Source organism: Salmo salar, chromosome 16, assembly GCF_965601325.2.
Source record: "Salmo salar chromosome 16, fSalSal1, whole genome shotgun sequence".
NCBI lineage: Eukaryota > Metazoa > Chordata > Actinopteri > Salmoniformes > Salmonidae > Salmo > Salmo salar.
In genome coordinates this window covers 58,779,909-58,795,993 of record NC_138306.1, presented here as the reverse complement: position 1 = coordinate 58,795,993, position 16,085 = coordinate 58,779,909, and the positions used below count along the sequence as shown (strand labels likewise).

General features: G+C 43.9%; 1 protein-coding gene across 1 annotated transcript in view; it reads right to left on the bottom strand.

The window, feature by feature from the left end:
* The window catches only part of tprg1 (tumor protein p63 regulated 1), a 64,744-nt gene that overhangs the window by 34,329 nt on the left and 14,330 nt on the right, over positions 1-16,085 (bottom strand). Inside the window, exon 4 of the mRNA XM_045697478.2 lies at positions 14,231-14,407. Within this exon, the coding sequence (XP_045553434.2) occupies positions 14,231-14,407 (177 nt within the window). The remainder of the gene's footprint in view (positions 1-14,230; positions 14,408-16,085) is intronic.

Below are 16,085 nucleotides of genomic sequence, written 5' to 3'. Positions count from 1 at the left end.
GATGGAGTCAGAGCTAGGGATGGAGTCAGAGCTGGAGATGGAGTCAGAGCTGGAGATGGAGTCAGAGCTAGGGATGGAGTCAGAGCTAGGGATGGAGTCAGAGCTAGGGATGGAGTCAGAGCTGGAGATGGAGTCAGAGCTAGGAGATGGAGTCAGAGCTAGGGATGGAGTCAGAGCTAGAGATGGAGTCAGAGCAGGAGATGGAGTCAGAGCAGGAGATGGAGTCAGAGCAGGAGATGGAGTCAGAGCTAGGGATGGAGTCAGAGCAGGAGATGGAGTCAGAGCAGGAGATGGAGTCAGAGCAGGAGATGGAGTCAGAGATGGAGATGGAGTCAGAGATGGAGATGGAGTCAGAGCTAGAGATGGAATCAGAGCTAGGGATGGAGTCAGAGCTAGGGATGGAGTCAGAGCTAGGGATGGAGTCAGAGATGGAGATGGAGTCAGAGATGGAGTGGGCAGAGATGGAGTCAGAGATGGAGTCAGAGCTAGGGATGGAGTCAGAGCTAGGGATGGAGTCAGAGCTAGGGATGGAGTCAGAGCTAGGGATGGAGTCAGAGCAGGAGATGGAGTCAGAGATGGGGATGGAGTCAGAGCTAGAGATGGAGTCAGAGATGGAGAAGGAGTCAGAGCTAGGGATGGAGTCAGAGCTAGGGATGGAGTCAGAGCTAGAGATGGAGTCAGAGCTAGGGATGGAGTCAGAGCTAGAGATGGAGTCAGAGCTAGAGATGGAGTCAGAGCTGGAGATGGAGTCAGAGATGGAGATGGAGTCAGAGCTAGGGATGTAGTCAGAGATGGAGATGGAGTCAGAGCTGGAGATGGAGTCAGGGATGGAGTCAGAGCTAGGGATGGAGTCAGAGCTAGGGATGGAGTCAGAGCTAGGGATGGAGTCAGAGCTAGAGCTGGAGATGGAGTCAGAGCTGGAGATGGAGTCAGAGTTGGAGATGGAGTCAGAGTTGGAGATGGAGTCAGAGCTGGAGTCAGAGCTGGAGTCAGAGCTGGAGTCAGGGCTAGGGATGGAGTCAGAGATGGAGTCAGAGCTAGGGATGGAGTCAGAGCTTGGGATGGAGTCAGAGCTAGGGATGGAGTCAGAGTTTGGGATGGAGTCAGAGATGGAGTCAGAGCTAGAGATGGAGTCAGAGCAGAATCAGAGTTTGAATGGAGGGAGAGAAGAGAACAGATATGCTCCTTGTGGCCTCCCTCTTCCCCACACCCCTCTGAATTTGAGTGACCCAGACCCAGCATCTATTACGTCGTGTATGGACCCAGCAGAGGATTCCATTGACTCTATTACATGGCTTCTAGCATATCCTTCAGGTGTGTTATAAGGTGCCCACCTGTACTACAGCACACCAATGTGTTGTCATTTCAATTCATTCATTTAATACAACATTGTGCAAAGACAGCACAGTAAAGGAAAGTAGGTTAACAAATAAAGCTGAAGTGGATGTTGAGGTAACTGAAGTAATGTCCTAGAGCGCCCTCTGCTGTTTCTCTCGTTAATTGCTAGTGGTTACAGCCGGCACAGTTAAACCTGCTTTCAAATGTAGAAATAGAAATCAACCAATCAAGTGCAACCAAATAGAAATCTTTAAATGCATGGTTTTGATTTTCTCTCTAAGAAAAAGCTAATTGTAGTGTAAATTGCATGAGCAAATAGGCAAATCCCTCTGAGCTAGAGTTCAGGGTGTGTCTATTTGCAGATGGGATCTCAGCAGGGCGGTGTCTCGCACGAGCGCACGCACAGGCATACACACGCACGGACGCTCTCTGTCTGTCTGTCTGTCTGTCTGTCTGTCTGTCTGTCTGTCTGTCTGTCTGTCTGTCTGTCTGTCTGTCTGTCTGTCTGTCTGTCTGTCTGTGTCTGTCTGTCTGTCTGTGTCTGTCTGTCCCGAATGAATAGAAACATTTCAAATGTCATATTATGTCTATATACGGTGTTGTGACGATGTGCAAATGGTTAAAGTACAAAAGGGAAAATAAATAAACATAAATATGGGTTGTATTTACAATGGTGTTTGTTCTTCACTGGTTGACCTTTTCTTGTGGCAACAGGTCACACATCTTGCTGCTGTGATGGCAGACTGTGGTATTTCACCCAGTAGATATGGGAGTTTATCAAAATTGGATTTGTTTTCGAACTCTTTGAGGATCTGTGTAATCTGAGGGAAATATGTCTCTCTTATATGGTCATACATTTGGGCAGGAGGTTAGGAAGTGCACCTCAAGTTTCCACCTCATTTTGTGGGCAGTGTGCACATAGCCTGTCTTCTCTTGAGAGCCAGTTCTGCCTACCGAGGCCTTTCTCAATAGCAAGGCAATGCTCACTGAGTCTGTACACAGTCAAAGCTTTCCTTCATGTTGGGTCAGTCACAGTGGCCACTGTGTTCTCTCTGTTTAGGGCCAAAGAAGCATATTCGTTTGCTCAGGTTTTTTGTTGTTGACTCTTTCCAATGTGTCAAGTAATTCTCTCTTTGTTTTCTCATCAGATCAAATCAAATTGTATTTGTCACAACCTTACAGTGAAATGCTGAATACAACAGGTGTAGTAGACCTTACAGTGAAATGCTGAATACAACAGGTGTAGTAGACCTTACAGTGAAATGCTGAATACAACAGGTGTAGTAGACCTTACAGTGAAATGCTGAATACAACAGGTGTAGTAGACCTCACAGTGAAATGCTGAATACAACAGGTGTAGTAGACCTTACAGTGAAATGCTGAATACAACAGGTGTAGTAGACCTCACAGTGAAATGCTGAATACATCAGGTGTAGTAGACCTTACAGTGAAATGCTGAATACAACAGGTGTAGGTAGACCTTACAGTGAAATGCTGGATACAACAGGTGTAGTAGACCTTACAGTGAAATGCTGAATACAACAGGTGTAGTAGACCTCACAGTGAAATGCTGAATACAACAGGTGTAGGTAGACCTTACAGTGAAATGCTGAATACAACAGGTGTAGTAGACCTCACAGTGAAATGCTGAATACAACAGGTGTAGGTAGACCTTACAGTGAAATGCTGAATACAACAGGTGTAGTAGACCTCACAGTGAAATGCTGAATACAACAGGTGTAGTAGACCTTACAGTGAAATGCTGAATACAACAGGTGTAGTAGACCTCACAGTGAAATGCTGAATACAACAGGTGTAGTAGACCTTACAGTGAAATGCTGAATACAACAGGTGTAGTAGACCTCACAGTGAAATGCTGAATACAACAGGTGTAGGTAGACCTTACAGTGAAATGCTGAATACAACAGGTGTAGGTAGACCTTACAGTGAAATGCTGAATACAACAGGTGTAGTAGACCTTACAGTGAAATGCTGAATACAACAGGTGTAGTAGACCTTACAGTGAAATGCTGAATACAACAGGTGTAGTAGACCTCACAGTGAAATGCTGAATACAACAGGTGTAGTAGACCTTACAGTGAAATGCTGAATACAACAGGTGTAGACCTTACAGTGAAATGCTTACTTACAAGCCCTTAACAAACAATGCAGCTTTAAGAAAATACTTATTTTTTTGTAAGAGATAAGATGAACAAATAATTAAAGAGCAGCAGTAAATAACAATAGCAGGGATATATACAGGGTGTTACGGTACAGAGTCAATGTGGAGGCTATATACAGGGTGTTACGGTACAGAGTCAATGTGGAGGCTATATACAGGGTGTTACGGTACAGAGTCAATGTGGAGGCTATATACAGGGTGTTACGGTACAGAGTCAATGTGGAGGCTATATACAGGGTGTTACGGTACAGAGTCAATGTGGAGGCTATATACAGGGTGTTACGGTACAGAGTCAATGTGGAGGCTATATACAGGGGGTACCGGTACAGAGTCAATGTGGAGGCTATATACAGGAGGTACTGGTACAGAGTCAATGTGGAGGCTATATACAGTGTGTTACGGTACAGAGTCAATGTGGAGGCTATATACAGAGTGTTACGGTGCAGAGTCAATGTGGAGGCTATATACAGGGTGTTACGGTACAGAGTCAATGTGTTTTGGTTGGGTATAATTGTGTTGCTGTCCTGAGGCTCTGTGGGGTGTGTTTCTGTTTGTGAACAGAGCCCCAGGACCAACTTGCTTAACTTGCTCTTCTCCAGGTTCATCTCTCTGTAGGTGATGGATTTGTTATGGAAGGTTTGGAAATCACTTCCTTTTAGGTGGTTGTAGAATTTAACGTCTCTTTTCTGGATTTTGATAATTAGCGGGTATCGGACTAATTCTGCTCTGCATGCATTATTTGGTGTTTTACGTTGTACAATGAGGATATTTATGCAGAATTCTGTATGCAAAGTCTCAATTTGGTGTTTGTCCCATTTTGTGAATTCTTGGTTGGTGAGCGGACCCCAGACCTCACAAACATAAAGGGCAATGGGTTCTATAACTGATTGAAGTATTTTTTTAGCCAGATCCTAATTGGTATGTCAAATTTTATGTTCCTTTTGATGGCATAGAAGGCCCTTCTTGCCTTGTCTCTCAGATCGTTCACAGCTTTGTGGAAGTTACCTGTGGCGCTGATGTTTATGCCGAGGTATGTATAGTTTGTTGTGTGCTCTAGGGAAACGGTGTCTAGATGGAATTTGTATTTGTTGTCCTGGCAACTACCCTTTTTTGGAACGCCATTATTTTTGTCTTACTGAGATTTCCTGGCAGGGCCCAGGTCTGACAGGGCCCAGGTCTGACAGGGCCCTGTCTATCAGGGCCCAGGTCTGACAGAATCTGTGCAGAAGATCTAGGTGATGCTATAGGCCCTCCTTGGTTGGGGACAGAAGCACCAGATCATCAGCAAACAGTAAACATTTGACTAGTGGGGTGAGGCCAGGTGCTGCAGATTGTTCTAGTGCCCTCGCCAATTCACTGATATATATGTTGAAGAGAGTAGGGCTCAAGCTGCTTCCCTGTCTCACCCCACGGCCCTGTGGAAAGAAATGTGTGTGTTTTTTGTCAATTTTAACCGCACTCTTGTCAACAAAGCATGTTTGTTTGTTTGTCAATTAGGGTGTGCAGGGTGAATACGTGGTCTGTTGTATGGTAATTTGGTAAAAAGCCAATTTGAAATTTGCTCAGGACATTGTTTTTACTGAGGAAATGTACGAGTCTGCTGTTAATGATAATGCAGAGGATTTCCCCAAGGTTGCTGTTGACGCATATCCCACGGTAGTTATTGGGGTCAAATTTGTCTCCACTTTTGTGGATTGGGATGATCAGTCCTTGGTTCCAACATAGTGGGGAAGATGCCAGAGCTGAGGATGATGTTAAAGAGTTTAAGTTTAGCCAAATGGAATTTGTGGTCTGTATATTTGATCATTTCATTGAGGATACCATCAACACCACAGGCCTTTTTGGTGTTGGAGGGTTTGTATTTTGTCCTGTAGTTCATTCAATGTAATTGGAGAATCCAGTGGGTTCTGGTAGTCTTTAATAGTTGATTCTAAGTTTTGTACAGTACTAGTCAAAAGTTAACACACACTACACATTCAAGGGTTTTTCTTTATTTTTACTATTTTCTACATTGTAGAATAACAGTGAAGACATCAAAACTATGAAATAACACATATGGAATCATGTAGTAACCACAAAAAAAGTGCGAAAACAAATAAAAATATATTTTATATTTGAGAGCTCGTCAAAGTAGCCACCCTTTGCCTTGATGGCAGCTTTGTCAAAACGATTGGAGAAGTGGTTTATCCATTCATCTCCGTTTTGGATAGATAACTCTTCGTGTTGTTGTTTGTTTAGTGTTTTCCAATTTTCCCAGAAGTGGTTAGAGTCTATAATTTGTTCTTTATTTTTTTCCGTAGTGAATTTCTGTACTGTTTTAGCGTTTCACCATAGTGAAGTGTAAACTCAGGTTTTCTGGGTCTCTGTGTTTCTGGTTGGACAGGTTTGTCAATTCCTTTCTTCGTTTTTTTTGCATTCTTCATCAAACCATTAGTTCCTTTCTCTCGCTCGCTCTTCCCTACGTCTCTCTCTCTCTCTCTCTCTCTCTCTCTCTCTCTCTCTCTCTCTCTCCCTCCCCTCATCTGTTTACAGCCACCTCTGCTTTACCCCTACCTGTCCTCTCTCTCTCTTTACCACACTCTTCTCTTCCTTTAAACTAATGAGGAACAGAAAACAGTGGAGGCAGAATTCATAAACATCTTTCTCTCACATCACTTTGCTGACACAACTCTTGGTAGGTTTTCTTATTTTGAATTACTTCACATCTCCTTTAGAGGGAATAAAAAAGAAGGCATGTGATTTATGTCCTGGATACCACCCTAATTACCACATCTAGACAGTTTCAAAAACATTAAACTCTCACACACTCTCTCTCTCTCTCTCTCTCTCTCCCTCTCACGTTCTCTCTCTCCCTCTCTTTCTTTCTCTCCTCATCCACATTAACAAAAGTTTGTCTAGAGAAAACCTGGGATGAAACCGTAACCACCATGACACATTTAATTCTCCCTCCCCTGCAGCATCAAAACATTTCATTCTCCCTCCCCTGCAGCATCAAAACATTTAATTCTCCCTCCCCTGCAGCATCAAAACATTTAATTCTCCCTCCCCTGCAGCATCAAAACATTTAATTCTCCCTCCCCTGCAGCATCAAAACATTCAATTTTCCCTTCCCTTGCAGCATCAAAACATTTAACTCTCCCTCCCCTGCAGCATCAAAACATTTAACTCTCCCTCCCCTGCAGCATCAAAACATTTAACTCTCCCTCCCCTGCAGCATCAAAATATTTAATTCTCCCTCCCTTGCAGCATCAAAATATTTAATTCTCCCTCCCTTGCAGCATCAAAATATTTAATTCTCCCTCCCCTGCAGCATCAAAATATTTAATTCTCCCTCCCTTGCAGCATCAAAAATATTTAATTCTCCCTCCCCTGCAGCATCAAAATATTTAATTCTCCCTCCCTTGCAGCATCAAAATATTTAATTCTCCCTCCCCTGCAGCATCAAAATATTTAATTCTCTCTCCCTTGCAGCATCAAAACATTGTCTTCTTTTCCAGTAAGCAAATTAAGTTTTCAGCCTGAGGCAGTTACACACACAACAGGATAACCAACCAAGCCTTGGAATCAGTTCAATCGTAACAAAGACCATTTTATGAACTGTGTCCCAAATTACACCCTATCCCTTATTTAGTGCACTACACAGGGCTCTTGTCAAAAGTAGTGGACTATTTACGGAAGATGATGACATTTGGTACATTTTAAATTTGAGTAATTTAGCAGACGCTCTTATCCAGAGCGACATACACTCACTACTGTATACATTTTCATATATCATTTTTTTCCCATACTGGTCCCCAGTGGGAATCGAACCCACAACCCTGGCATCGGGGCGGCAGGTAGCCTAGTGGTTAGAGCGTTAGACTTGTAACCGAAAGGTTGCAAGATCGAATCCCTGAGTTGACAAGCTAGAAAATCTGTCGTTCTGCCCCTGAACAAGCCAGTTAACCCACTGGTCCCCTGTAGGCCGTCATTGAAAATAAGAATTTGTTCTTTAACTGACTTGCCTAGTTAAATAAATAAAGGTTAAATAAAAATTAAAAATTGCAAGCACCATGCTATACCAACTGAGCTACACAGGAGCACGTACCCTGGCAATGTACTCTGGGTAATAATTGCATGAGATATGATGATGAAGCTGAGGATATGGAGGAGCGGGTGAGCTAACGGGGATCCAGATAAAAGAGGTGACAGTATGTTTACCACTTAGGGGAACTAGATCCAGACAGATATAATGGCGCCGGAGGGGATGGCTGCCATTTTACTGGCTCCTAACCAACTGCTATTTTTGATTGTTTTTTTCGCATTGTTTGTAACTTATTTTGTACATAATGTTGCTGCTACCATCTCTTATGACCGAAAAGAGCTTCTGGATATCAGAACAGCGATTACTCACCTCGAACTGGACAAAGATATTTTCTTTAATGAGTCCGACGTGAAGGATTTACTTTAGACCCCGGACAAGGCCCAAATCCCCATCATTCACGTGAAGAGAAAATGGAAATACAGGGGGCGGAGATTCAGGTGCCTTGTTAAAATTCGCTGGCGAGTGGGTAACCCTCCTCTACCATCCGTTCTATTGACCAACGTGCGATCACTGGAGAATAAACTGGATGATCTCCGTTCGAGACTATCCTACCAACGGGACATTAAAAACTGTAATATCTTATGTTTCACCAAGTCGTGGCTGAACGACGTCACAGATAACATACAGCTGGACGGGTTTTCCATGCAGCGGCAGGACAGAGCAGCTACGTCTGGTAAGATGAGGGGTGGGGGTGTGTGTCTATTTGTCAATAACTGCTGGTGCGCGATGTCTAATATTAAAGTAGAGTACCTCATGATAAGCTGTAGACAACACTATCTACCAAGAGAGTTCTCATCTATATTATTCCTAGCCGTCTATTTACCACCACAAACTGATGCTGGCACTAAGACCGCACTCAACCAGCTGTATAAAGGCAATAAGCAAACAATAAAATGCTCATCCAGAAGCGGCTCTCCTAGTGGCCGGGGATTTTAATGCAGGGAAACTTGAATGCGTTTTACTTAATTTCTACCAGCATGTTTGAGTTTGAGTTTATTTTATTTTTACAGGCACATTAATCAACGTTTCAGTAAAAGTGCCGGTTTTAGCCAGCCGGCTAATTTTCAACCGCAGTCCCTGGGCAGGTTACATGTGCAACCAGAGGAAAAAAACTCTATATGCCCTTTACTCAGCACACAGAGATGTATACATAAGGTAAGGCTCTCCCTTACCCTCCATTTGGCAAATCTGACCATAACTCTATCTTCCTGATTCCTGCTTACAAGCAAAAACTAAAGCAGGAATTACCAGTGACTCGCTCAATACGGAAGTGGTCAGATGACGCGGATGTTACGCTACAGAACTGTTTTGCTAGCACAGACTAGAATATGTTCCGGGATTCTTCTGATGGCTTTGAGGACTACACCACATCAGTCACCGTCTTCATCAATAAGTGCATCGACGACGTCGTCCCCACAGTGACTGTACGTACATATTCCAACCAGAAGCCATGGATTACAGGCAACATCCACACTGAGCTAAAGGCTAGAGCTGACGCTTTCAAGGAGCGGTACACTAATCCGTACGCTTATAAGAAATCCCTCTATGCTCTGCGACGAACCATCAAACAGGCAAAGCGTCAATACAGGACTAAGATTCTGGCAGGGCTTAAAAACTATTAAGGGAAACCCAGCCGCGAGCTGCCCAGTGACGCGAGTCTACCAGACGAGCTAAATACCATTTATGCTCGCTTCGAGGCAAGCAACACTGAAGCATGCATGAGAGCACCAGCTGTTCCGGATGACTGTGTGATCACGCTCTCCGTAGCCAAGACCTTTAAACAGGTCAACATTCACAAGGCCGTGGGCTCAGACGGATTACCAGGATTTGTACTCAGAGCATGCGCTGACCAACTGGCAAGTGTCTTCACTGATATTTTCAACCTCTCCCTAACCGAGTCTGTAATACCTACGTGTTTCAAACATACCACCATAGTCCTTGTGCCCAAGGAAGCGAAGGTAGCCTTCCTAAATGACTACCGCCCCATAGCACTCACGTCGGTAGCCATGAAGTGCTTTGAAAGGCTGGTCATGGCTCACATAAACAGCATCATGCCAGAAACGCTAGACCCACTCCAATTTGCGTACCGCCCCAACAGATCCACAGATGATGCAATCTCAATTGCACTCCACACTGCCCTGTCCCACCTGGACAAAAGGAACACCTATGTGAGAACGCTCTTCATTGACTACAGCTCAGCGTTCAACACCATAGTGTCCACAAAGCTCATCACTAAGCTAAGGACCCTGGGACTAAACACCTCCCTCTGCAACTGGATCCTGGACTTCCTGACATGACACCCCCAGGTGGTAAGGGTAGGTAACAACACATCTGCCACGCTGATCCACAACACTGGGGCCCCTCAGGGGTGCGTGCTTAGTCCCCTCCTGTGCTCCCTGTTCACCCACGACTTCGTGGCCAAGCACGACTCCAACACCATCATTAAGTTTGCTGACGAAACAACAATGGTAGGCCTGAACACAGACAACGATAAGACAGCCTATAGGGAGGAGGTCAGAGACCTGGCAGTGTGGTGCCAGGACAACAACCTCTCCCTCAATGTGAGCAAGACAAAGGAGAACGTCGTGGACCACAGGAAAGGCGGGCCGAACATGCCCCCATTAACATCAACGGGGCTGTAGTGGAGCGGGACGAGAGAGTTTCAAGTTTCTTGGTGTCCACATCACCAACAAACTATCATGGTTCAAACACACCAAGACATTCGTGAAGAGGGCACGACAACACCTTTTCCCCGTCAGGAGACTGTAAAGATTTGGCATGGGTCCTCAGATCCTCAAAAGGTTCTACAGCTGCACCATCGAGAGCATCCTGACCGGTTGCATCACCGCCTGGTATGGCAACTGCTCGGCATCCAACCAAAAGGTGCTTCAGAGGGTAGTGCGTACGGCCCAGTACATCCCTGGGGCCAAGCTTCCTGCCATCCAGGACCTCTATACCAGGCGGTATCAGAGGAAGGCCCAAAAAATTGTCAGAGACTCAAGTCATAGACTGTTTTCTTTGCTACCGCACGGCACGCAGTACCGGAGCACCAAGTCTAGGTCCAAAAGATCCTTAACAGATTCTACCCCCAAGCCATAAGACTGCTGAACAATTAATCAAATGTCCACCCAGACTATTTACATTGACCCCCCTCCCCCTGTTTATTATCTATGCATAGTCACTCACTTCACCCCTAACTAAATGTACAAATTATCCCAGCACATTGACTCGATACCAGTACCCTCTGTATATAGCCTCGATATTGTAATTTTATTGTGTTACTTTTTATTTCATTTTTTACTTTACTTTATTTGGTAAATATTTTCTTAACTCTTCTTGAACTGGACTGCTGGTTAAGGGGCTTGTTAGTAAACATTTCACTGTGAGGTCTACTACACCTGTTGTATTCAGCATTTCACTGTGAGGTCTACTACACCTGTTGTATTCAGCATTTCACTGTGAGGTCTACTACACCTGTTGTATTCAGCATTTCACTGTGAGGTCTACTACACCTGTTGTATTCAGCATTTCACTGTAAGGTCTACTACACCTGTTGTATTCAGCATTTCACTGTGAGGTCTACTACACCTGTTGTATTCGGCATTTGACTGTAAGGTCTACTACACCTGTTGTATTCAGCATTTCACTGTGAGGTCTACTACACCTGTTGTATTCAGCATTTCACTGTGAGGTCTACTACACCTGTTGTATTCAGCATTTCACTGTGAGGTCTACTACACCTGTTGTATTCAGCATTTCACTGTAAGGTCTACTACACCTGTTGTATTCAGCATTTCACTGTGAGGTCTACTACACCTGTTGTATTCGGCATTTGACTGTAAGGTCTACTACACCTGTTGTATTCAGCATTTCACTGTGAGGTCTACTACACCTGTTGTATTCAGCATTTCACTGTGAGGTCTACTACACCTGTTGTATTCAGCATTTCACTGTGAGGTCTACTACACCTGTTGTATTCAGCATTTCACTGTAAGGTCTACTACACCTGTTGTATTCAGCATTTCACTGTGAGGTCTACTACACCTGTTGTATTCGGCATTTGACTGTAAGGTCTACTACACCTGTTGTATTCAGCATTTCACTGTGAGGTCTACTACACCTGTTGTATTCAGCATTTCACTGTGAGGTCTACTACACCTGTTGTATTCAGCATTTCACTGTAAGGTCTACTACACCTGTTGTATTCAGCATTTCACTGTAAGGTCTACTACACCTGTTGTATTCAGCATTTCACTGTAAGGTCTACTACACCTGTTGTATTCAGCATTTCACTGTAAGGTCTACTACACCTGTTGTATTCAGCATTTCACTGTAAGGTCTACTACACCTGTTGTATTCAGCATTTCACTGTAAGGTCTACTACACCTGTTGTATTCAGCATTTCACTGTAAGGTCTACTACACCTGTTGTATTCAGCATTTCACTGTGAGGTCTACACCTGATGTATTCAGCATTTCACTGTGAGGTCTACTACACCTGTTGTATTCAGCATTTCACTGTGAGGTCTACTACACCTGTTGTATTCAGCATTTCACTGTGAGGTCTACTACACCTGTTGTATTCAGCATTTCACTGTAAGGTCTACTACACCTGTTGTATTCAGCATTTCACTGTGAGGTCTACTACACCTGTTGTATTCAGCATTTCACTGTAAGGTCTACTACACCTGTTTTATTCAGCATTTCACTGTAAGGTCTACTACACCTGTTGTATTCAGCATTTCACTGTAAGGTCTACTACACCTGTTTTATTCAGCATTTCACTGTAAGGTCTACTACACCTGTTGTATTCAGCATTTCACTGTAAGGTCTACTACACCTGTTGTATTCAGCATTTCACTGTGAGGTCTACTACACCTGTTGTATTCAGCATTTCACTGTGAGGTCTACTACACCTGTTGTATTCAGCATTTCACTGTGAGGTCTACTACACCTGTTGTATTCAGCATTTCACTGTAAGGTCTACTACACCTGTTGTATTCAGCATTTCACTGTGAGGAGCTTCACACTGCACAACATTTAATCATCACATTAGTTTTCCTTGGTTTGGTGTCCCCTGAGACAGCATTAAAAGGTTTGGGTGAAAGGTCAACTACATTAATCAGTTACACAGAGGGCCCCGGCAAACACAGAGTGGCCCGGCAAACACAGTGACATCGCTGCTCTACAATGCACACACTCTCTGCCCTCCCTGACCTGCACTGCAAAATCTCTCCCTTCCTCCCTCCCTCCTCATTCTTGGGGTCTGGTAACAAGTCTAATTTCATTGTGATAACTGCCAGCTTGAACCAACGCTTTTATATTCCACGTTAAATTATTCATAGCAATCTTCTGAATACATTAGGATGATGTGGCTGTAGGGAAAACTAACTTTACATTACAATGATGTGGCTGTAGGGGAAACTAACTTTACATTAGGGTGATGTGGCTGTAGGGAAACTAACTTTACATTAGGGTGATGTGGCTGTAGGGAAACTAACTTTACATTAGGGTGATGTGGCTGTAGGGAAACTAACTTTACATTACAATGATGTGGCTGTAGGGAAACTAACTTTACATTAGTTTTCCCTACAGCCACATCATCCTAACTTTGAAGTGGGAGGACATAAATAAATAAATAAATAAATAAATAAATGAGGTTATAGAGTCCCAAATGACACCCTATTCAATTTATAGTATCCATAGGGCCCTGGTCAACAGTAGTGAACTACATAGGGCCCTGGTCAACAGTAGTGCACTAAATAGGGCCCTGGTCAACAGTAGTGCACTAAATAGGGCCCTGGTCAACAGTAGTGCACTAAATAGGGCCCTGGTCAACAGTAGTGAACTAAATAGGGCCCTGGTCAACAGTAGTGAACTAAATAGGGCCCTGGTCAACAGTAGTGAACTAAATAGGGCCCTGGTCAACAGTAGTGAACTACAGTAGTGCACTACATAGGGCCCTGGTCAACAGTAGTGCACTAAATAGGGCCCTGGTCAACAGTAGTGAAATACATAGGGCGCCATTTGGAACTCTCCTCCTTATAATCACAGCTGTCAGAACTGAATGAGACCCAAAGGATTATTAAACAACTTTACTCTCTTTTCAACTGCTCTTCTCTCAGTCTGTTTGTAACGTCCTTCTCCCTGAGTTACTGTTAAAGAACTGCTCTTCTCTCAGTCTGTCTGTAATGTCCTTCTCCCTGAGTTACTGTACTGCTCTTCTCTCTGTAATGTTCTTCTCCCTGAGTTACTGTACTGCTCTTCTCTCAGTCTGTCTGTAATGTCCTTCTCCCTGAGTTACCGTTAAAGAACAAGTCGTCAAATCGTAGATTGATTGATTGGCAGGACATTGATAGTGAATTTGCGACTCTAGTACAAATGGAAGGTGATGTTGTGTCTAACAGCCATTTACTGAACATATACAGAGATAACAGTTACTAATACAGGCTGTTGTAGCATTGCAATGGGAATATAAAATCGCAGACACGATCAGCTTTTAATATCTGACGCTTGTAGGACAGTGCATTGCTGCAATTAGTTGGGAAAATGCCTGTAGACGACTGTTGAAGGAGGAGGAGGAGGAGGAAGAGGAGAGGCAGTGATGGAGATGAAGGGGTTACTCACGTGAGAAGAGACCGCTCGGGGAAGCTGAAGTTGCCGTGGGTGATGCGGTCCACAAAGTTGAGAGGGATCCTCTGAATCTGTTCACAGTTGAGCATGACGAAGTCGTATTTACAGATCAGCAGAGAGTTGTCTGTGATCAGCACCACACGCTCTCTCTCGTTGTTCCAATGGTCAACCCTGAAGACGGGACAGAAGTTACGATGAGAACACATTCTCTTTTACAACAAAACACCTGACAGAGAGGTGGAGACCTGACAGAGAGGTGGAGACCTGACAGAGAGGTGGAGACCTGACAGAGAGGTGGGGACCTGACAGAGGTGGAGACCTGACAGAGAGGTGGGGACCTGACAGAGAGGTGGGGACCTGACAGAGAGGTGGGGACCTGACAGAGAGGTGGGGACCTGACAGAGAGGTGGGGACCTGACAGAGAGGTGGAGACCTGACAGAGAGGTGGAGACCTGACAGAGAGGTGGGGACCTGACAGAGAGGTGGAGACCTGACAGAGAGGTGGAGACCTGACAGAGAGGTGGGGACCTGACAGAGAGGTGTGGACCTGACAGAGAGGTGGAGACCTGACAGAGAGGTGGGGACCTGACAGAGAGGTGGAGACCTGTGAGCACTCAGCCATTTACAATATTTCACAATCTCACAGCAAAACAATAACACAACATTCACACTGTATAAACAACCCAACTATGTATTTCCCCTCAATACACTTAATTAATCGGTATCGTTTTTTTTGGGTCCTCCAATAATCGGTACCGGCGTTGAAATATCATAATCGGTCGACCTCTAGTCCTTACTCAACATTGATAGGAGCAAACAAAAAATTATGAATAAATTGATTGATAAAACTCGTAAACGGAATGAAATAAACCAAAACTTGTTTCTCACAAGCATCGGTTGTGCGCTCTGCAAACAATGTGTCCAGTCCCACAATGAGAACGGTAAAAGACTGGAATAATTATAGATTTAATGTATAAACAGAAATTACCGTAACCAAACAAACATTATAGATTAGAAATTATAGGAATTAATGGTAAATGTTCTACTGATAATGTAACAATTCACACAATAAAGTTATGAAACAATGAATTTGCACAAATTGACTAGAGAGAGAGAAGTGCATTGCATCTTGCTGGAAAGTTTTCTGACCACTTGACTTTCCCACATTTTGTTACGTTTACAGCCTTATTCTAAAAGTAATTAAATAGTTGTTCCCCCTCATCAAACTGCACACAATACCCCATTATGACATCACAATACCCCATAATGACATCACAATACCCCATAATGACATCACAATACCCCATAATGACATCACAATACCACATAATGACATCACAATACCACATAATGACATCACAATACCCCATAATGATATCACAATACCCCATAATGACAAAGCAAACAGTTATTTTTTTTTTTAAATGTAGCAAATTTATACATTTTTTCAAACTGAAATATCACACTCTGGAGCAGGTTTTCATCAAGGATCTCTCTGTACTTAGCTCCGTTCATCTTTCCCTTAATCCTGACTAGCCTCCCAGTCCCTGCCGCTGAAAAACATCCCCACAGCATGATGCTGCCACCACCATGCTTCACCGTAGGGATGGTGCCAGGTTTCCTCCAGACGTGACGCTTGGCATTCAGGCCAAAGAGTTCAATCTTTGTTTTATTTAACCTTTATTTAACTAGGCAAGTCGATTAAGAACAAATTCTTATTTACAATGACGGCCTAACCCGGGCCAAACACGGACAACGACGGACCAATTGTGCTCCGCCCTATGGGACTCCCAATCACAGCCGGATGTGATACAGCCTGGATTCGAACCAGGGATTGTAGTGACGCCTC